At 37.7% G+C, this 22923-nt stretch overlaps 1 protein-coding gene and 1 long non-coding RNA gene across 2 annotated transcripts; both read left to right on the top strand.

The window, feature by feature from the left end:
• Positions 1-7867: 7867 nt before the first annotated feature.
• Positions 7868-20591, top strand: LOC122663907. The gene is made up of 2 exons (XR_006333243.1): positions 7868-7903; positions 20487-20591. It is a non-coding gene; the product is annotated as an uncharacterized LOC122663907 (long non-coding RNA).
• LOC122663906 (DNA (cytosine-5)-methyltransferase DRM2-like) lies at positions 10092-19409 on the top strand. The gene is made up of 10 exons (XM_043859571.1): positions 10092-10303; positions 10452-10492; positions 10614-10760; positions 13408-13504; positions 13588-13631; positions 13766-13882; positions 16167-16266; positions 17604-17704; positions 17849-18628; positions 18706-19409. Exons 2-10 carry the CDS (start codon positions 10490-10492, stop codon positions 19135-19137), a joined length of 1821 nt encoding a protein of 606 aa, XP_043715506.1. The 5' UTR covers positions 10092-10303; positions 10452-10489; the 3' UTR covers positions 19138-19409.
• Positions 20592-22923: the final 2332 nt, after the last annotated feature.

Genomic DNA, 22923 nt, shown 5'->3' with positions numbered 1-22923 from the left:
GTTGAAAAAGGGAATAAAATTGTGACGAAGCTGAGGTCTATCATCCTCAATAGATCTGCGAAACTGTTCTTTTCCAATGATACCCTTACAAGGCGGCCCATTAAGTCTATGGGCTCACTAGGCCCAACAAAAAGTCATCTAACTGAAAATGCCATAAAAGCACAGCATATCTATCCTTTTGAGTTTGATGAGATGGCCCCACTATTTAGGGGATGACATAGGAACAGGGTGCTGCCAGCCGCTGGGTGTCCCTTGGGCGAGCCCTAGGCATTGGGCTCCCTGAAGACGATCCTGATCCGAAAATTGATACCAAAAAGACCGTATAAGGTGACCAAAAAAAAAAAAATACAACCGAAGTCTAAATGATAAATTAGACGATGAATTTAAAACTCAAAAAAGAATGAGCTTTGGAAGTCATGAAAAGACACCTAAAACATTTTTCTAAAAGGTAACAACTATCATAGAATAGAGGGAGTCAGTGAGAGGTCAATATTGGAAAAGAATGTCTTTAATGCGTCAAGGATCAAGTTTCCCTCCACCAATGGTAAATGGGGTGTGGGAGCGGGTGGGAATGGGTATCGGGAGGAGGGTATGTTAGAAAATACTAAAACCCTAGGATGGTAGGTGAATCGTCCTCTCGAGAGGGAGTAAGTGAGATGCCAATATTGGAAAAGAATGTCTTTAATGCTTTAAGGATTGAGTTTTCCTCCACCAATGGTAAATGGGGTGTGAGAATGGACGGGAATGGGTATCGGTAGGGTATGTCAGAAAATACTAAAACCCTAGGATGGTAGGTGAACCGTCCTCTCGAGAGGGAGTAAGTGAGAGGCCAATATTGGAAAAGAATGTCTTTAATGTTTTATGGATTGAGTTTCCCCCTCCACCAATGGTTAATGGGGTGCGGGAGCGGGCGGGAATGGGTATCGGGTTTGCCCGCTCTTCATAATTTCCATGATTAAAATATAATTTTTTTAGACGTCTTATGAAAAAAAAAAAGGGAAATTTACACATACCCTCTTGAGGTTTGACGAAATGATATTTTTATCCCTCAGGTTTGGAAAATTCTACGTATCCCCCTGAGGTTTGCAAATGTCAATATATAGGTCCATTCTGTCAGTTCATGACTAACACTGTTAAAAAATAGACTTGAACTGACAGAATTGCCCTTACAAGAAAAAGAAAAAAAAAAAAACCCTTTAGTGAAATTAGGGAAAATTTTGAAATCCACTCCACCTGCAACTCATCTTCCTAAGAGGAATCTCATCAGGAATGAAGCGAAGACATGAAAAAAAGAGAGAATTTAACCTTTTGTCATCTTAGTCATCAAGTGGAATCCACTCCAACCCCCAACTCTGAACCCTTTGCTCACCTGCAACTCGTCTTGCTCCCCATTCCATTTCTGCTTCTGCCCTAAATTAGGGTTTCAAAGAGAGATGTTTAAAAACTCAACCCAAACAATTCGATCATGTAAGTAGAATATCTCAGCAAAATCAGAAATCTGAGACTAATAATTTGAGATATTGGAGAGTCCTACTCTAGTTAGGAAACCAAATGATGCAGATAGGCGTTGGACAAATTAGATTTGAGAGTTTTTGGAATGAAATTTTGTCAGGTTAACCAATGGTTGCCATGACCCTTGCGTGCATTTCTTCCCTCCTCTGATTTCTACTTCTCTTCTTCTTCTTCTACCCAGCTACTGTTTATGTTACTGTTGATAATACCAGGCAGAGAAGGAAGTGATTGAACTCCTTGCTGCTCTTTGGTTTTGACCTGAGATCCTAATTGGAGGCAGTATCCATATAGGTAATCATAATCCAAGGGTTCCACCATCCAAATCAACCCCTGTTTTGAAGATCAATCGTAACCTAAATGTTTGGTTAAACCCATGGTTTAGGTTTAGAAGGAAGAGAAAGAGAGGAATTTTCTTAAACTTCAGATCGAAGTAGATGCCAAAGACAAAGAATTTTCCTTTGAATAGAGCAGATGTGAGTCACTGAGAAGAGGTTCCATATCTGAAATCCACCGGCAATGGAGGGCAAAGCTCCCAAGTGTCAATCCTAGGGTCGTAGATCTCAACGGCCAAGTGGTCCTCGATGTCGACAAGACCACTAATGAATCTGACTCCATCGACGACGATGAACCGAGAGATACCAGACTCGTCATCAAAGACACCAACGAAACAAGCTCGGATATCATTTTCTTCCATTATTGACTACTGGAAGAGAATCAGAATAAAAAATCAAGAATCCATAATTTGTGATTAATAGATAAAAATGAAACAAAAACCCAAAAAACAAGAACAAGTTAAAACCAAAAAAGGAAGAGGTTGATAGTGTAACAGTTGATTCAACTAATCCATTACAGTTACCATCCAATTTGATTGGTTTCAGGGTAGGTTTGCTTGAGGATCGAGATATGTGAGTTGCAGATTTTTGTGGGGAAGATGAGTAGTTGCAGTTTTTTTTTTTTTTTTTTTGGTGCAAGGATAATTTTGTCATTTCATCCCATATTTTTAACACTATTAGTCATGAATTGACGGAATGGACTTATCTGTTACCGTTTGCAAACCTCAGGGGGATATGCAGAATTATTCAAACCTGAGGGATAAAAATATCCTTTCCGCAAACCTCAGGAAGGTATATGTAAATTTCCCAATAAAAAACAAGAACGCAGATTCCCTCCACCCACATTGAATTGAGAATCCCCTGTCAAGGAGTTTGGGTGTCTTGTAATTGGTACTGGAGCTGAGGGCAGGGCATTATTAACCTAGCATAGTAAAAAACAAAGTAATAATGACCCTAAAAGAGTGGGTGAACCCTACTCTATTAGTCCCTATTCCACTAGTGGAAGAAAACTTTATAGAGAATCTCTTGTCAGGGGAGCTTGGGTGTCTTGTGATGGGCATTGGAAATAGTACGGCATTATCAATTCAGTACATAAATAAGTAAAGATAATGACCCTAGTTGGGTGTCATGACCCCTACGGCCTACTCCACAGGTCTTATTCCATTTGTAGAGGAAATTTTCTCCAAAAAATATTTTACATTAATTTCTTTAGGTTTAGGTGTCTTGTGATGGATAGTGGGAACAATCAAGGTTCTAAAACTTTGGTTTCGATTAGGTTTCAACCCGCCAGAAACCAAGATGAATCATTTCGATTTCAATCATATCTTGGTTGAAATCTGAGATTTTCCAAACTAACACTCAAACTTTGGTTTCAAGGCCCAGAAGTTGTTTTTTTATCATGATTTTTATTGTGCTACATGTTTTTGATATTTCAAATCCAATCCATACATTATTTTCACATAGAGAACACTAAAAATATTACCTGTGATTTTGGTCAAAGTTTGATACTATATATTGTTCTTGGACATGACATCTAATAAAGTTTGACCGGAACATAACTCCTTCAATATAAATCAGATTTAAGTAATATTGGATTTGATAGAAAACCTTCTTTTGATAGCTTTCCAACAAGTCCAAGATTGCTTAATTCTGATTTATATTGAATGAGTTATGCACCGGTCAAACTTAATTTGGTGTGCGTGAATGCTGTCAAAATCACTCTGAATGAAAATACTTTTTTTGGACATCAAAACAAATGATATTTTACTGCATTTTTTACTTTTAGCAATGTTTTACCATACTAAGATTTATGAAATTTTTAGATTTGAAAAAAATCCAAACATTTGGGGGGTTGACCTTTTTTCCTTTTGAAATTTAATTTTTTAACTATTTTTATTGGATTCAAAGAGAGGGTTATTTGCTTATTTATGAATAATATCTTAAGTAAATGTTAAAACATTTACTTAAATGATATTAGACATAACTAAGTGTCTGGTCTGGTTTCTGACAGTTTCTGGCATAAATACCTGTCTGTTCTAGTTTCGAACCAAGTTTCGATGGACATAAGTGTTGAAACTATCGAAATATGGTCAAAACCCGATCAAATCCAGGGATTTTATAAAATCCACCTTCAACTCATCTCAGAAACCTACGAAACCGAGTTAACTCGGTGGTTTCGACAGGTTTCGGTCCAGTTTTTCTTCCATGGGAACAATATGGCATTTTCAAATTACTACAATAAAAATCAGAGTAATAATTACCCTAGATGATAAATGAACCTTACTCCACTAATCCTATTCTACAAGTAGAGGAAAACTTTCTCCAAAAAGTTTTACATTTCTTTAGGTTTAGTTTTCATTTGTAATACCCTGAAGCCGTTGTTCTCATCTTCCCACACCCTCACACCCCCTCATCTCTCACCTTTGTAAAGCTGCAACCTGCAAGTGTTTTCTCTCCCTGTGTCCATCTTTGGCAATCATTCTCAGGTATCTATTTTTCTCCCTTTATTTCTTGGACAAATACTACAGCCTTGATGACTTGATTCATGGAGAAATTTTCACCGAGCTAGCAAATTCACAAGTTGGATTCAATGGTTGTAGGTTTCAATTTTATCTCTTGCCAAAGGGTTTTATGGTTGGTTATATGGTTTAGTGTTAATATACAAGACTTCGTGGCTCGTTTTTTTTACTATCCCAAAAATGGGTACTAGGATTCTATCTGGAAGTGTGGCTTCTGCATCCAAACACAGAATGGGGTCAAATGACACCTGTGCCCATATGAAAGTCAGAAATTCCATTCCTATTGATACTTCCACGTGCGTTTCCATTGACGAATATAGATACCAGCAATACGTATTAGGGGACAGGATAATCATGACTCTTGAGTGTAATTACAAAAGATTTGTTCTTATCAACTTAAATATTTGGATGGAGTTTTCCTTGAGTTGGGCTCACGTTCATGTATGTGAGGTTGTGAGCGTATGAAAATGGCTTACATCTGTTCAGATGGAATCCATGTGGGTCCCATGGGGTGGATTCCGATGTTGTGAGCATATGAAAATGGCTTACATCTGTTCAGATGGAATCCACCCCATGTGGGTCCCATGGGATGGATTCCATCTGAACGGATGTGAACCATTCTCGCACATGAATGTGAACCTGCCTCGTTTTCCTTCAACACAGTAAGGAAGAGAATCTCTTAATCAAATTTTATTTTTTTTGGAGATATTGAGAACAGTGAAAGATGTTTGGACCTGAGCCTAAGAGGGGACAAAATAATCATGACTCTTGATTGTGGGTGAAAACACTGGAAGAAAAAAAATTTTGAGGAAGGGTTGCTGCCTCCGTTTCCGTCATAGATCGGTCATCTTAGACAAATTTGCCCTGATTTTTCCTTCAAAAAAAAAAAGGATTTGTGATTGTTTTACCCCTTGTCTGTATTGTCACTGATACGGTATCGACACAAAATCGCGATTGGCAACCAGCAAAATCATTACGTATCGCCTTATACGGGCAATATGATACCGATACCTCAAACCATGGTGGCTCCTGCACCAGCACAGGGGCAATTAGGGTTGTCAATTGGTCTGGTTATGGGCTATCGGTTCGATTCTTTAATGGTTCCAATCCTAAGGGATCAGGACCAGAACCGAACCAATAAGCTAATCAATTCCAAACCAGAGATCCAAGACCATTAAGTAATGGATGGATCGATTCAGGTTATCGGTTCCAATTAGTCATCAAAAAAAAAAATTTCCTAACACATGTTATATATATTCAATAATATTATAATAGAAAATTTTTTCAACGCCACCCCTTGAGGTTTGCTAATATTTTAAGGCACCCATACGAAATATGGAACTTATCAGTGGCTCCCTGATTTAGAAAAAAAAAGTATACACACACCCTATCGTTCGTTAGTCAAGGGCTGTTAAGTAATGATATCAGCAGGTTACTTTTTTTTAAAAATAATTTTGCCCCTTATTAGTGTATGAACTATCTATTCTACCCTTTCAAATAAAAGAACCAAACACATCCTTCTTCTTCCTCCCACCCCTCTCCCCCACACCCACCACTCTTTTGTACCTGACCCTCCCCAACTCCACCTCCATCATGTCCTCCCGCCTCTTTCTTCTCAAGCGGCTAGCGCCCACACTAGCAAGGAAGATAACTGAGCTAGTGTTTTGTCCTCTGCAAAAGAACCAACCTGAAGAACTTTGAAAACAAAAAAAGGAAGATTTCCTTCAGGTAGTGCAAATGGATGACACTTGAGGGGAGTGTAGAGGCAATAAGAGAGAGCATTGTTTATAAGGTAGTGTCAGATGTTCTCTTTAATTCTCATTCTTTCCAATGCACGGAGCCCTAATTCTTCAAACTCCGACTCTGGATCTGTGATCGGCCTAAGGTGTAATTCCATAAGGGAAACGAATGGCGAGGACTATGAGATGATCCAAAGCCCACCGCTGAACACTGGCAACGACAAATAAGATGGTGAGCCTTTTTCGAAAGAGCCATAAAGAGAAAATCTCCCACGCTTTGGAAAGGATGGCGGGAAAGATCTTCATGATTTTGGATAAGGGAGATTTATTTCGGAAAAGAAAACTGAGACCTGAGATCTCAACAATAAACCAAAATCTCAGTAAAATCTTTATGGCTCTCACGGTTTTTGAAAGGGGGAATGAACCTGGGTAGAAAATCCAGATTATAAAGGAACCAATAGATGCCAAGAGAACAAAAGTGGAAGAAGGCAGGAGATATCTGAATACTCTTCCCTGCAACTATATTCGTTATTCTTCTGGTTCTATTTCTAGAAAACGATTTGAAAAGAGAGACCATTCATCTGAGAAGTAACTCCCTGCAACTTTTCTCCTTCTCATGAGTCGAGTTCCACCTCCAAACCCTCTTTTTGTGTTTCTCCTTTTCGGGTATTTATAATTAGTTATTATTCTAGGTTTAGCTTTGTTTATTCAAACTTCGAGAATTCTGTTCATTGGTTGATTTGCCTGAATATTTTTACTCTTGAGAATCTAAAACGTTGCCGAAGAACATGGCAATTTGTTCTTTAAGCTTTAGATTATCACAATTGGTCAAATTCCCAAATGAGATTGATTCAAAAGGACCAAGCGTACAAAAATTGGACAGTTGACGCTAGAGCATTTGGATGGTTGAGAAGGCGTAACAGTGGTTTAAGCCCTTGACTAACTTATCAGGGTTGTTAAGTACTGATGTCAACAAATTATCACTTTTTTTTTTTTTTTTTTTTAGTGTAGAGAATAATTTAGTAAATTGCATTTCATAGGTTAACCCCATTAAAATATGGGTAACAATTGATATTTCTATACTTCATGTGGGTGCCTTACGATAATTCTCCTTTGTAAAATATTAATTTCATTCACATAAGATATGCAATTCATTATCATTTTTCTTCAAATTATGGAAGTAGTTCATATTACCTCTTGTTTTGTATTCAATTAATAGGTATGACACCATCACCCACTTAATTTAGGATTATTTTAGGTATGCTCTTAAGTTAAAATTCACAAATGGACCTTTAAATTAACAATCAAATCTTTGGTAAAATAGTATATGAGACAAGTGCTACTAGTTCCTAATTGCTGTTACTTGAATCAGAATCAAATCGTCCAAATCGATCGGTTTCAGATTCCTAGTCATTTTCTTTGTAATCTATCTTGAATCGAGCTGATTCTCGTTTTTTAACCGATTCAATTTTCACCATAAAATAGCTTAGAACCGGTTGGATCGAAATTGACTCTGAACAATTCTATGCCCGATTACGATTTTTAAAATCCTTGATGAAGAAGCCCAAGAAGAAGCTTCTGGAGTCTCTAGAATCTGGATTGCAGAATTACAGAGTTCTAGCCTTCCGGGCATGGCGGTAAATAGAGCTGTTGTTGTACAAAGTACAAACTACATGTATTTATTTTATCAGAAAAAAGACTGTACGGGAGTGTGGCTACACCAACACTCTCATGAGTCTATCTCTCCTCTCCTATCTCTACCTCATATCTTGAGAAAGAGAGAGATAGACACATGAGAGTGGTGACAGCATGGCATAGACTATACTCCGAGACAAAAACAAACGCCTTCCCTTTACATTGATTGCTTCTCAGCCTCAAAAAGAAGAAAACGTCATCCAGGTAAATTCGTAAATACATTCTGGTTTAATGTCATTCTTATGTCTTATCGTACCTCAGACGACAGAGATACGTGGTTCCGGCTCTGTTTTCTATAAATATTTCACTTTATTAGTTAATTAATTATAAGTGCATTGACACGTTAAATTAATTTTTTAATTTCTTAAGGCCCTGTTTGCTTGGTGGGGATGTTGGATGGAAAAGTTAAGATTTAAAGCTAAAATGCTATGATGTTATTGGTGGACCAAAAAAAAAAAAAGATCAAGTTTTCCTCTTTTTTTTTTTTGTTTTTTTGATAAGGGATCAAGCTTTTCTTGGGTAAAGGATCTTATCCTGCCGTGGCGGGAGTTGCACCTGTGCAGCATCACTAGACGACAAGAAAAATAGGGGTAAGGTAGTCATTTCATAGGTGGGTCTCACCTGAGCCCCACATGTGAAATGACCACCTCCCCCTTGTATTCAAGGTGGGTTTTGGTGCTACAGAGTGCAACTCCCGCCACAGCTGCACAAGATCCAAGTCCCTTTTCTTGAGCCACGATGAATAATGATTTGTTCACTAATGACATTAATAGTGTGGTATGGATGTCATTATATAAGGAGAAAGGTTTGGGATTCAGAGCCCAGCACCTAGGGAGTTCCTAGGGGGCATCCAAGGGTTGGGCTGAGTTGCACATATCTCGGTGTGCACCTAATCAGTCTTTGGGATATGTGCCATACAACCCAATGATTGGATGCCCCCTGACACTCCTTGGGCGCTGGACTCCCTAAAGAGGAGCTCAATCCAAGGATTTATTGCATAGTTGCGTGGCCCCTACATTAGTGTGGTAGCTAATGAGGGACACACCGGAGCATCCAATAGAGGGGCATGATGACCCTCTGTGGGTGCAAGAGCCCAACTAGGCAACGATAATTTGGTTCTTCAACTAATGGGAGAGAGAAAAGTAATAATGACCTTAGATTTGTAGGTAAATCTTCACAATGAAGTTTCTACCTTATCTCATAAATAAAAAATCTCATTCATATTGATACTCCTTCGTTCATTTTCATTCGTCATGCATTGGTGCAAGCCACACGACCATCTCTTACTCAAAATTTTATCCAAATAATTAAATAGGTTCTTAAAATGTTTAATTGATTTTTTGAGAGTGATACAGAGTAGAAACTTGGAATTCCCCTTGATTTTTTCCCCTTAAATTCTTATTCAATTTGCTCAAATTTTCAAGAAATTGGGGTGAGAGGGGAAAAGATTTTGATGAACACGGAGTTGGAGTTAAGGATGTCAATTGATATGGTTTCGATTTGGTACATTGCACATATGCCTGATACTAATACCGTATTAAATATTGTTTTGGTACAAATATCTCATATCGATACCGTATAGTATCAAGATTGTGTTGCCCAATACCGATACGAACTGCACCATACAACCGATTAATTCCCCATCACACAAACATGGCCTTAATAAATTTTACTCCGATCGTTCAAGACTTCAAGAAGAGTAGTAGTAGGATATGGACAAAATCCTAACCGTCGTGCCTCCACTCAATCGGTCCTCGCGACTAATGTAGTGTTGTTTAACAGTATTACTGAAAAAAATAAAAATAAAAAAAGAAAAAGAAAAAATAGTAATTAATTAAATAACTGTCACCCTGAAAAGCACCAATTACCATTTTTGGCTGCTCTGCTCCCGCCTCCACATTCCGCCATTACAGTAGACTCATAAGACCTTCACTAATTTACATTCGTTTTCCTCTTCTACCAGAAACGCGAGTAGAGCAAGCTCAGCTCGAGAGTGTCTCTCTCCAGTTCCAGAGGTGGAACTGCTTTCTTATTCAAGCTTCTGATTGTAGTTTTTGGTTCTTTCATGTTAATTACAAAGATTTTCACCTGCTAACCAAACCAGTAGAGCTCGTAAATTTGGAGGAATAATTAAATAGTTTTTTTTCTCTTTCTACTAGTAATGATTCGCTAGGGTCGTTATTTGTTGTGATCGGCTGTTTCTTGTTAGAGCTCAATGTTTGGAATAAGAAGTTTCTGTTGTTTCATGAGTATCTGTTTTTGGAAAACATTTTTTTTTTTTGGGTTTCGGTTTCTATTGAAAATGGTGGTAGTTGTATCTGGTATGGTTCGTTGTGGGCTGCTTTGGTTTTCTCTGCTCTGTTTGATCCTGCATTTGCATCTTTTACTTGTTTGTTGGTCTGATGCTTGTGTTGTTTTTTTTTTTTTAACGGGTTTAGCAGGTTTCTTGAACTTAATCCAAGAAGCGTGTTTATCGAGTGTATTGAGCGATTAATCTCTCATTGAGGTACAGGCAAGAAGTGGTGATTCTGTTCTTAAAACGTAATGTGCTTTAGGAGGTAAGAGCTTTAACTGCTATAGATTTTCTGTGAAACTAATTTCCTTGTCTATTTTTCAGTATTGTTACTCTTGTGTCGTTGTGTTTTCTTAAACAGCCTAAGGATCTCTTGCGAGAGAAATTAGGCTCTAAGACATGGTGAGATCTCTTTGTCCATTCTATTCTTTTACTTGTAAAGAAAAGAGATCTAGGTAAACAAAAAGTTATCACCATTTGAGTTTGTTTCTATACTTTAAATCTTTTGTTTAAATTTCTGTAGGAATGGAATGGCGGCAGTAAATCAAGTGACAGTCTCGAATGGATTGGTGAAGATGAAGATGAAGTCAACTCTAACACTGTTCTGTTCTCTTCAGGTTCACATTTTAGAACTCATGCTGGTCAAGAAGCTTCTGCTAGCCATAAGGAGGTGAACCTTATACACAACCAAGGATGTATTTGTTTGAATGGAAAATATTATCTCAGAAATCAACATTTATTTATTTATTTTAATCTTTCTTTGCTTTTACTTTAGGAGAAGTAGGGGCAGGCCTAAAATGACCATAGGAGAAGTTGTGAGGAAAGACATGCATAGTCTAGGTCTTGTATCAAGTATGATGTTAGAACAAACACCAAACAAAACACGAACAAAAAACGAAAATAGAGAAAGATGACACAAAGATTTAACGTGGTTCACACACCAATATGGTGTGCTACGTCCACGGGTAAAGGCGAAGATCTTTCACTATATAAATCAGAGAAAGTTACAATGGAGATCTCTCAAGAACACCAAAAAACGATGTTGCTGCTGTCTCACAGAAACCCTAAGTTGAAAACCCCAAATCTCACTGTCTTTACAACAAAGCGGGTAAAGAATATAAATACTCCTCTATCGGATGAGTATCGGCCCAAGCCGTCCGCTGCCATCACAGATATCTGAAAAAGTTCCATCCAGGTTGCCACCAAAAATGTCAGAGAGGGTCATTCTTCAAAGGTACAAGAATTCGAGACATACATAACATATGAGCTCAGATATAGCCTATTAGAGGGCAAGGATCCATGTAATAGATCCCATTTAGCTGAGATTCTCCTGACTTTCTGGGTTGTGCCTCCTTTCTCTTATTTTCATCTTTCATTTTTCTTTTGTCATCTTCATTCCCCTTTTGTTCAGACCTTAGTTTCCCTACTTTGTTTGTTGGATCCATGTAGCCGAACCCATTAAGTTGGGATAAGGCTGAGTTTGTTGTTGTTGTTGTTGCTTTTAGTCTTTTTTTATTATTATTGAGTGACTAGGAAGCATATCTAGGCACTGATTAAGTGAAGAAAGAGTCAAGCTATGTGCAGGGGTTGGTGTCCTCCATGGAGGCAATTGTATCATGGACCATGATATTATTCTTCTTGGAAAGCAACATCCAGAAATTTTTTCCAGGGACAGTGAGGATGGGCATCAAACCCTGGTTCTTGTGGATGATTTTTCTTATTGCCTTTTTATTAGAAATAGAAAAGACAAAGAGTAATGATTTGTCCAATCGATTTTCTGCTATGAAGAATGGTGAGTTTGAGGGGTGCCGTTGTCCTCTTGGTATGGACAGAGTATTTTTTACTCTTGTTTTGGTTACCTCTGGCTTTGTTTGTTTTGTCAGAAATATTTTCCTGGAAAATTGGTTTGTAATAATAAAATTTGTTTTGACTTTCTTTATCGTTTCTGCTTTTATGATTGTATATCGATATATTGATGAAGCATTTTCAGACATGTTTGATTTTGTAAATTCCAACTATTTGATGGGAAAATGTTCTTCAATAATGGAACTTGTATGAGTGACCAAGATACCATCACTAATTTCTAGAAAAAAAAAAAAAAAGAGAAATAAACTAGCAGTTGCTTTTCTAAATTTGTATTGCATTTTAGTAAAACAGTTTTTTTTTTTTGTGTATTCCTACTCACTACAGGCATTTTATAATTTAATAACTTGTATTGAATCATTAGGGAACAATTTTATGTAGATTTTCCTTTTTCTGCAATTTCTTTTATTCTTCATTTTCTACGTTTTATTAATTTATTATGACACCGTTGGCACCACAGTTGAACAGTTAAACGGTGGAAGACTAGCATGTCTCTGGATCAAATATTTCAACCAATATCTATGTCATGATAGGGTTTTGGGCAATTGGTCTCTTTTGACAAGAGGAAGCTAATGTGGAGTTTATGTTAACTTGCCTTTGTACCATTTGGGAGGAAAGAAGTAATAAACTGTTCAGATGGTGGATTAGAAGTCGTGGTGGTTTTGTCAATAAATTGGGAGAGCAAGATAGTCTATCACTGTTGACATATGTCATAGGATCCCTCTAGAGTTTTTCTTAAGAGGGTGGAGCCTAGTTGCCTGTTTGGGGCCTTTATCTATTGAAATTCTGTCCAACCTTCTTTTGGGACCATCAAATGGCGGCTCTGAAGGTTATCCTTGTCCAACTGGTCTTGATGGAGCAATTTTGGATCATGACAGTACAAAAGCTGCTAGTATATTTACTCTCAATTGGCACTTGTAACTAGAGGTCATCATTTTCATCATTTTGAGTTTGGAGGTATCAAGATCTAGGGGAGGGAGTGATTTGGTCATTAAAGGTGATGCTGACCTTTGTAATCAAGAGGATGAAGTCCAGTAAGTAAGTTATGTGGAGATACCTTTGAGGAGGAATGTACCAGCTGTCTTCTTAAGTGTCAGAGAGAGATCTTTGCTAGAATATATATAGTTTTTTATATAGAGACATTGACTCTCGCTGTTGTTGTATCATATTTTCTGTAGTTCTATTTTGTTTTTAATAAAGTTTTCTTATCTATCAAAAAGAAAAAGAAAAAAAAAAGGGAACTCTGTGAAACAAGCAAGCAACAGTTCCAAGGCCCCCCCCCCCCCCAAAAAAAAATCTAATCCTCCTACGCCTTGGCTGCCTATGCCATAGGCTGCAGTTTATAAAAATGTTTTGGCTAAAAATCAACATGAGATGTCAGTGTTTTGCATGCTGATGACAATATAGGTTCCTTGTTCATGGAGCTTATTGTGGGTTTCCTTTAACTGTTGCAGGCAAGTACATCTGCAGGTTCTAACTTCAGTTTGATCTCTCATTTTGTTGGAATGGGCTTCTCTGAAAACATGGTTGTCAAAGCTATCAAGGAGAATGGTTAGGTGAAACAATTGCTTTTATTCAACTTCAGAGCTTTTTACCATTGGAGGTCTCTAAGATCTACATTTTATTAAATGCAGAAGGAAACACAGAAGCTATACTGGAAACTCTTCTGACATACTCGGTGGGTTAATTTTACTTTGATATGTGATTTTCCTATATATTATATTGGTGTGACAAATCAGTTTGCTCTCTAATATTCATATTCCTAAATGAATGATGGAACAGAGGTATTTATATTATTTTCACTCTTTGCAGGTGGTTGAAAATTATCCTCCTGAATGTGAACTTATACCATCTGATACCAATTCTTCAGAAAGCAAAATGGATGATCTTGACCAACTATCAGATATCAGCAGCTGTCTTGGAGATGAGGTATCATCTTGTTATTTTTACCTATGTTATTAACAAATAAATACCATGGAAAGAGAATCTGCTTTCATTCTACTTTATCCAATTGAAAGTTTCTTATGTCATTCTAGAGGCACAGGTGCACATAGAACATGAATATCTGTGGATTATTTGGAGTATTTATCAAGTAACAAGTTCTGGATTATTTATTACTAAAACTAGCTCAGAAACTGATGTTGTCTTTTACTCTGTCACATGGACACTTAATGTACCCCCAGAGTAACCGTGTTGACTTGATGTGACATGACATAGGCATGGGTGTGGTACATGTGGTGGATGCTGAAACAAAATCATATACACGATGCAGAAAACAAACAGAAAGAGCAATCAAACAATCACACAACGTAAGGATTTACGTGGTTCGGCAAGGTGCCTACATCCACGGAGAGATGAGAGCAGTTTCACTAGCAGTGAAGCAAGGGTTACAAGCCCTCTTCCTCACACCTCTCTATGTTTACAAAGAATTCCCCATAACCAAGGATCAAGACCTCGGTTTTGGACTTGGTTTCTATCAGGCTCGAACAGAGACATGCCGGCTCTCATTTCGAGGATTTGACACTGGGTCAATGTTTGTCCTCCGACATAAGCGCATGCCTCTTCTTAGGCTATCTAGGCCGTCGAGTGGCTGCTCACAGAGTTCCCACCTCCACTGACGCCTAGACCGGAACTATATCTCTTCCTCTGGCTTGATTCTTTGCTCTCCAGCCCGAGACCGTTTCAACCCCTTCTTTAGGAAACAAGCCCTCATCCCTTTGAATTGGTTAACCCAATAGTCCAATGCTTACTCCTTCTATAACTGCCTTGAGTTATCTCCACCACAGAGTCGAGTAAGGGACCTTACTAGTCCTACGGTCCATTTAAGATGATTCTAAGGCACGAAGGCAACCCTAAACCTTAGGCCTCCCCGTGTTGAAACTCAGGATGGAAACTTGGGTTTCAACTGTGGGCTTTGTTTCGGCCAGGCCCGAAACCGAGACAACTCGGAGATTTCGGTTAGTTTCAACCGAAACCTACAACCATGCGAGTAACCCTAATAACCCCCATTGCAACAATGGGAAAGGAAACAAAGAGATACAAATTTTTGTAATTACCCCCATGTAATCCCTAAAAATTTTCCACAACCCAGTTAACATAATACAAGACATCAACCCTCGACAGCAGACACACACACACCCAATAATTCACCCAGAAAGATTAATCATGGGTCTTTCTAGCACATTTTACTGACCTTTCTAATATTGCTTTCTGCCCAGCTCTTCCTCATGCTTCTAATGTTTACAAAGAATTCCCAGTAACCATAATTACCCCCCACCCATAGCAACAATGCAAAGGGAAAAACAAAGAGATACAAATTTCCGTAATTAGCCCCATATGAACACTTTACCCCTGAGTCTTTCTAGCACACTTTACTGACCCTTCTAATATAGCTTTCTGCCCTGCTCTTCCTCATGCCTCGCTATGTTTACAAAGAATTCCCAGTAACTGTAATTACCCCCATCACAACAATGGAAAGGGAAACAAAAAGATACAAATTTCTGTAACTACCCTGTACTAACCCTAAAAGTTTTCTACAACCCAGTCCACAGAATAGAAGGCATCAACCCTCAACAGCGGACACACACACACACCCATCAATTAACCTAGAAAAATTATCCCCGGGTCTTTCTATCATAGTTTAGCCTAAATCCCCTCATCCATTATCTATTTTTGGGTCAATGTTTTGTGGCTTAAGTTTCTGGGTGGATCTCACTCCTTGATTCTTACCTATTGCAGACCCTTCTAATGTAGCTGTGTGTCCGGTTAAGACTTGTTTTCTTTTTTAGGAGCTTGCAATAGTTGCATGATCCCTTGCTAACTGTAAGATTTGAGTGGATGGATTTGATATAAACAAATCCAAACATACAAACAACAGGTTGCTGCAAAGATTTCACAAATTGGAGGATTAACGGGGCCAAGATTTCTCCTAGACTTTACAATGAAGACATAATATATTTGGGTAATGCCATGTAATAAATGTTCACCGTTCACTCTGTGAATGTGACTTTGGGCTAGAGTGAAATGTATTTCCAGCGTATGCCTTCTTCAATCTGTTATGCTTTTCACCTCTGCAGTTTTTTTTTACATTTGTTGAAACAATGAGTAATTACTCCTTTTTGTATTTGCTATGCAGCTGTGTGTTTTGTGGATAAACTAAACAACATTTTTTTATTCCTTTGTTTTTTTCTTCTTTCGTTGGGAGGGGGGGCAGGAAACCACAGATCATTTATCTGACAGGGAGAAGAAATTCCTGCAGTTAGTGGATATGGGCTTCCCAATAGATGATGCTTCATCAGCTTTGGAAAAATGTGGTTAGTATATATTGAAAATTTGATTATGATGATTTTAAAAGATCACTGAATGTTAAAGAGCGGTTATTCTTTATTTTGCAGTGGGATTCTGGTTTTAGAACTGTCACCACATTTTTATATTTCAAAACCTGTTACCACTTTGTCTCCTTACTGTAGAACTTTATGCTTGATTATCCTACAATATTTTTTGTTCAAAAGCTAGTGCACATTTTTATCAGTGTAGACTGATTATTAGTCTCCATCTAACAAAACAATAATTTATCTGAAGAAATACCTTTGAAAATAGAAAAAATTATAAAACTGACACTCCTGATGCCTTGCAACTAACATTTTGCTTCTTTTTTTTTTTTTTTTTTAAAAAAAAGTTTACATGTCCAAGACTCCAAGCTCAATATTTGATTAAGATTGAAGGAGCTAAAAGAGCCAGGGGTAGGCCTGAAATGACTCTAGGATAAGTGGTGAGGAAAGACATGCATACCTAAGGACTAGTAACGAGTATGGCTTTGAATAGAGTTGAAAGGAGTAAAAGGATCCATGTAACTGACCCCCTTTAGTTGGGATAAGGCTGAGTTGAGCTAAGTTGTTCTCAAGCAGTGAACTAAAGCTCTGCTTGAGCTGCCTCTTCACATGGTTTGGGCCTCTAATGCTTCCTTTAAAGGCAGACAAAGAAATGTAGGTGACCATAGAAGGGCTCCACATGTTCCGAATGTTACCTTTACCTTTCATTTTCTTCTTCTTGTTTTTTTAATTTTTTTTTTTTTTTGGGGGGGGGGGGGGGTAGGGGGTTTATATCAGTACAAGCAAGTGGTAAAAGACCTGACAGGGGCAAAGTTGGCTTAGTTGATATGGGCTCTAGCTTGGGCTACCAGTTTTGAAGACACTTTAAGTCTTGAAAATGGTCACTTTGTGCAAATCAATCAATCATGGGACCCTGTGAGAGTTAGACTTGCGCCAAATTACATCCCCTCCCCTCCCCTCTTTCTTGTTCACTTAGAAAACTAATAACTTCTAACAACTGATATTTTATTGGTACAAAAGTCCAATAGATGGTGGTTTCTTTTAATTTTATTTCTTCCATGCAATTGATAGTTCTATCCAGAGGTGAAATATATATATATGGACATACTGAGACCAAGCAAGCTTAGTAGACATTTTCTTTTCTAAATATTTTTCGGTAACCATGTATGGCCCTTTCTAAAATTACTGAAATGATATTCCTTGTCAGAACATATCCTCTTCATGACTTTTTGTCAATCACAGCTGGCTAATGCTTTCTATCTTCTCCTCTTTATCCGTTCTAATAATACCTCCATTCCTTGTTTTAAACTATTTTTCAGGTCCAGGTACCTCAATTATGGAACTAATGGACTTTATATCTGCTGCACAAATAGGAAAGATACCCGATCCTCAACGACATCCAATTTTGGATGAAAATGAGGTTCACCACTCAGTACCTTTCTTTGCATTGTTGTCTTGGAGTTTAAAGCTTTCTGAAAAACACGAAGCCAAGGTTTATTGCAATTCCTGTTAAAGTTATATGAAGAATATCTCAATTTAACATCAATTGTTCGTTTTTTTACAGGCAGGGTCAGGTCATTTCCACACTGCTCCTCCTCCAGACAAGAAGAGGAAGCTCTTTGAAGCAGAGGAGAGATGGCAAAAAAAAGTTGATTCATGGAGGCGGCGGCAAAAAGAATCATATAAAGAAAGAAAGAAATCTTTGCTGCATGAAGATGAAGAGACTGTTTGTATACCAAAAAATATGATAGGTTTTGGAGTCCCAAATACCCAAATGACTGTGTTCAACAGGAAAATTTCCTCAGAAGTCATTGGGCCTCCTTACTTTTACTTTGAAAATGTGGCCTTAACTCCTAAAGGTGTCTGGGATACCATTTCTCGTTTCTTATATGACATTAAGCCTGAGTTTGTTGACTCGATGCATTTCTGTGCCGCCGCAAGAAAAAGAGGCTACATTCACAATCTTCCCATTCAGAACAGATTTCCTCTCCAACCTATTCCACCACTCACAATTCAGGAAACATTTCCATTGAGCAAGAAGTGGTGGCCTCCATGGGACAAGAGAACTAAATTAAACTGTTTAAACACTTGCACTGCCAGTGCAAAACTGACAGAAAGGATAAAGAAGGCCCTTGAAAACTGGGATGGGGAGCCACATCCAAAGACCCAAAAATACGTTCTTTATGAATGTAAAAAGTGGAATTTAGTTTGGGTTGGCAAGAACAAAGCTGCCCCTCTTGAGCCAGAGGAGATAGAAATGCTCATGGGATACCCTAAGCACCATACAAGAGGGGGTGGAACCAGTAGGACTGAGAGGTTTAAATGTCTTGGAAATGCATTTCAGGTTAATATTCCTTCAACTTCTAGTCATACTCGTTTGAAGAATTTTCCGATATCTCATCAGAAGTGCATTGGTTTCAGGTAGACACCGTTGCTTTCCATCTCTCAGTGCTGAAGAAGATGTTTCCAAATGGTATTTCAGTACTTTCTCTCTTCTCTGGTATTGGGGGTGCCGAGGTAGCTTTGCATCGTCTTGGAATCCCTCTGAAGAACGTCGTGTCAGTGGAGATTTCAGAAGTTAGCAGGAACATTCTTCATAGTTGGTGGGAGCAAACAAATCAAAAAGGAAATCTAATCCATGTTGGAGATGTACAGAAGTTGACCCTTGATAGGTTGGAGGAGCTCATCAAATCACTTGGTGGGTTTGACCTTATAATTGGTGGGAGCCCATGTAACAATCTTACTGGCAGCAATAGGGTGAGCAGAGATGGGCTTAAGGGTGAGCACTCTATTTTGTTCTATGAGTATTTTCGCATTATAAATGATGTTAAGGTTTTGATGGGTAAAGTTTAACGACTGGGCTTATAGGAGCTAAAAAAATATTAAAGGGTTTTTTGTTAATAGATATGTAAGGATATTTGTCTCTTAAATAGATTCCCAGTTGTAGACAAGTTTTTATAGAATGATGTCTCTCTTAGTTTCTAAATTTCTTCAAATGTGGTTCCAACCCTGCTGATGACATTTATAACTGTAAACATGCAATTTCATTCAGGGTGATGGCAAGCATATCTGGAAATTATTGGCTGCTTTGGATTATTAGATATGAGGTGCCATTAAATTCTTAATTATCTTTTGTGGAAACTCCACTCTTGTTTCATGTTTTCTTCCATACTTCCTTGTGCTTCCTGCCTTATTTTGGTTGATCCAGAGTTTGATTTTTAATTCTAAGCCAGTGTAAATTGAGATTTCTGTTGGAAGTATATCCAGCATGGCTGTTGCCATAACATTATTTTTCCTCATCACTGTTTTACAACTATTTGATTAATGATATGGAAGAAAGTAGGCAGATGGACGAAATAGAGGACCAAGAACTTGAACTCTTGAAACACCTATAATATGTTGTTGAATGTTCTGAAACTTAGTCTCAGACCACCATTTATTAGATTCTCATATAAATGACCATCTGCTGTTGTAACTCCTACACATGCCCCATGTATATATATGCAGGAGTTTGATTATTTTTACTGTTCTAGCGGATTGTTGACTTCCCATTACATATTTATGGTGGAAGCCCAGCAGCAGTTTTGTTGGGGTTACAGCCAAAAGGTTTTGCTAACCTCGCAGAAATGATTGTGAGGGTGGCTTCTTGCCCTATGCGAACATGGGCATATATGGGCAATCAGGCTAAACCACTTTAGGTGAATTTTTGACTGGGTGGTTCGAGTATGACCTAAACTAGCTGCATAGTTTTTAAGACTAGACCGGACCAGGTTAAACAAGAACCAACCTCCAACATCCTTACTGATTCCCAGTTTCCAGTTAGATGTTAGGGGTTTATGAAAACCAGTAGTTGTACTGGAACAGATTAGCATTAAAAAAAAGGGTTTTTGACAAATGCCTCCTAAAAATGTCCATTTATCCAAATGCCTCCTTACAACTCTTCTAATTGCAAACTCCCCCTCATTTACAAAACAATGTAGCACTTTGGTCTCTGTCGTTAATTTGGAACGTTAGATGTTAGTTTTAGGGTATCTAATAATCAAAATGCCCTTCTAATAAAAATCCACCAAAATTTAAAAATAAAATGACCAAATTGCCCTCATCTTCTTCAAATAGTTTAGGACTTGAAACTGAAAATCAAACCCTAAACCATTTGGGGAAGATGAACCCTAAATTCAAACCTCCAAAATTGAAAGAGAGAGAGATCATTATTTCTAATGCTCGTGATGGAAGGAAATGGTTCCATGTGTATAGTGATGAAGTGGTTTTCCTTAAAATCAATTTTTATTTTTTGGTTATCATTAAAAGTTCTTTAAATGAAAATTGCAGGGCATCTTAATTTGCCTGGGTTGATTCTTTGATTTGAGCCATCTCAATTTTCAAAGGGTGATGAACCCTTCATGTTGTTCTTAGCTTCCTCATCATGTGCGACCGTTTCACCTTTTAGGCATTAATCAATTAGGAAGAGTTCATGTGTAACCCTTAGCCTATAAAGAATGTGGAAAAGCAGAAAAAAAAAATTAAATGGTCATACGAGCCCTTTTGTCTGGCACATGATAGTTGCCGGATTCACCTTTACTTGTTTAATTAAGTATTAGGAGCAGGTCGCACTCAAATGCAAAGGCGAAAGCAATGCTTTATGGGCTTCAGAAATTATTTAAAGGGGGCTCTGAAAGTTCCATTTGCAGGTTTACATACATTTAATGCCTCGTGATCTTAACAGCTTCATATGTTTATTATGACTTCGTTGGAATTTTTATTACTATTCATTTGCTTTCTTTCTATGTTTAGACGAACCCCATTTTAATTTTGAAGGTTTGATTTTAGGGTTCATCTTCTCCAAATGGTTTAGGGTTTGATAATGGTTTAGGGTTTGATTTTCAGTTTCAAACCCTAAACCATTTGAAGAAGATGAGGGCAATTTGATTATTTTATTTTTAAATTTTAGTGGCTTTTCATTAGAAGGGCAATTTGATCATTAGATACCTTGAAACTAACAGCTAACGTTCCAAATTAACAATAGAGACCAAGTGCTACATTATTTTGAAAGTGAGGGAGAATTTGCAATTAAAAAAGTTGTAGGGAGGCATTTGGACAAATGGGCATTTTTAGGGAGGTATTTATCAAAAATCATAAAAAAAAAAAAACAAAAAGCAAGCATAAATCTTTTCAGAAAGTCTGATTTTCAAAACTATGCTATATACATGAGCTAGCTTGAAAATGGAGCTGGAATACGTGTTTGAGTTGATGTTTCAATTTTGAAAAAAATGGAAGAGGTTTCTCAGCAAGTGGAATAGAGGAGCGAGTCGAGCAACACAGAGGTGCAAGTACCCCCTGCCCCGAAGGCTCAAGCAGGGTGGGATGTGCAAGAGAGAAGCACGGTGGTTTGTGATTTTGTATGCATGGGTGGAAAGGAGAGAGCGTCAGAGGTGCAAGAGATAGGAACCACTAGAGTATATTCAAATTCAAATTTATGATGTATAAACATATCCATACAAATGCATCTCGTAGAAGTACATCTTAATAAAAAGATATTCCTACATAAAAATAAGCCAAATTTTCTTTGTGCCGGGGGCACAGGCTGCTCCAGACACATGGGGAGTGGGTAAAATGACTGCCCCACCCGTTTGAATGGCACAAATACCCAACCCATGTGTCTGGGTGCAGCTTGCAGTGCTGCTGCATAGAGAACATCTGCCCATAAAAATATATTCTTGTTTTACGTACTAACATCAAATGTGTAACTATTCTTTCTTCGTTTTATCACAATGAATAAATAAATTAAAAAAAAAAACATGAGAGATTGAAGGTTGACAATTAACAAATAGATCTCATAGGTGGGTTATCTTTGAAACTATGGTTATAAATCATTAAATGTTTATTCTAATAGTATTGAGAGAATCAAACCTTGATCTAATCTCATACAAAATTAAGCAAATAATACTTAACATTTATTCAATTAGTGAATCTGATAAAATATGCAATACATTATATAGGCCATGTGCTAATTCCAATTTAACAAGATTTTTGGAGTCTTATCGAAAGAAAGCTCATGAGAATTGGCTTTGATCTCTACTCTTGCAGAGGTAAATCCATCAACAATGTTTCGTTTTACACTCTAAAATATCTATGATTTTGTTAAAAAAAAATTCCTAGCCTCTCATATAAATATATAAAAAAATAGATGCATTAACTCATTAGAATGAGATTTTGTTAGAAACAATTTCAACAGTTTCTATGGGCAAGTATCCACATAAAGGAGTATTTAGATAGATACCATGGAGGTCGGTCATTTGCCACACGAAAGTTGAATTGGTGTTCGAATTTTGAAAGAGATAGTGCGTGCTGAGTGTTGGGAGAATAGTCCCACATCGACTACCCTTGACACCTTTTGTCCCTTCATATAACCTGTGTGTCTCAATGGTAACCGACGTGGTGATTTTAACTGTTAGATTAATTGATTTGCGTCCCCCTCCCGTGTATTGCCACACATCTAACTTGGAGAAACTCGATCAAGTGGACCAATGATTTGATATATGGCGAAAGACCAATGGTAAAAATGGATGATCTATCATCTATATCTTTTTGTTTTCCAAGGGCTTTTTTTCAACCCTCTAAAATGACACGTGGATAATATTG

The sequence above is a fragment of the Telopea speciosissima genome, chromosome 6, assembly GCF_018873765.1.
Source record: "Telopea speciosissima isolate NSW1024214 ecotype Mountain lineage chromosome 6, Tspe_v1, whole genome shotgun sequence".
NCBI lineage: Eukaryota > Viridiplantae > Streptophyta > Magnoliopsida > Proteales > Proteaceae > Telopea > Telopea speciosissima.
Note: the sequence above shows the minus strand (reverse complement) of the source record. Positions and strands in the feature narration are given on the sequence as shown.

Coding starts and splice junctions, on each gene's coding strand:
- LOC122663906 (XM_043859571.1), top strand. Junction 10,761..13,407: donor CTTCTGCTAGCCATAAGGAG/GTGAACCTTATA, acceptor TAACTGTTGCAG/GCAAGTACATCTGCAGGTTC. Junction 13,505..13,587: donor CAAAGCTATCAAGGAGAATG/GTTAGGTGAAAC, acceptor TATTAAATGCAG/AAGGAAACACAGAAGCTATA.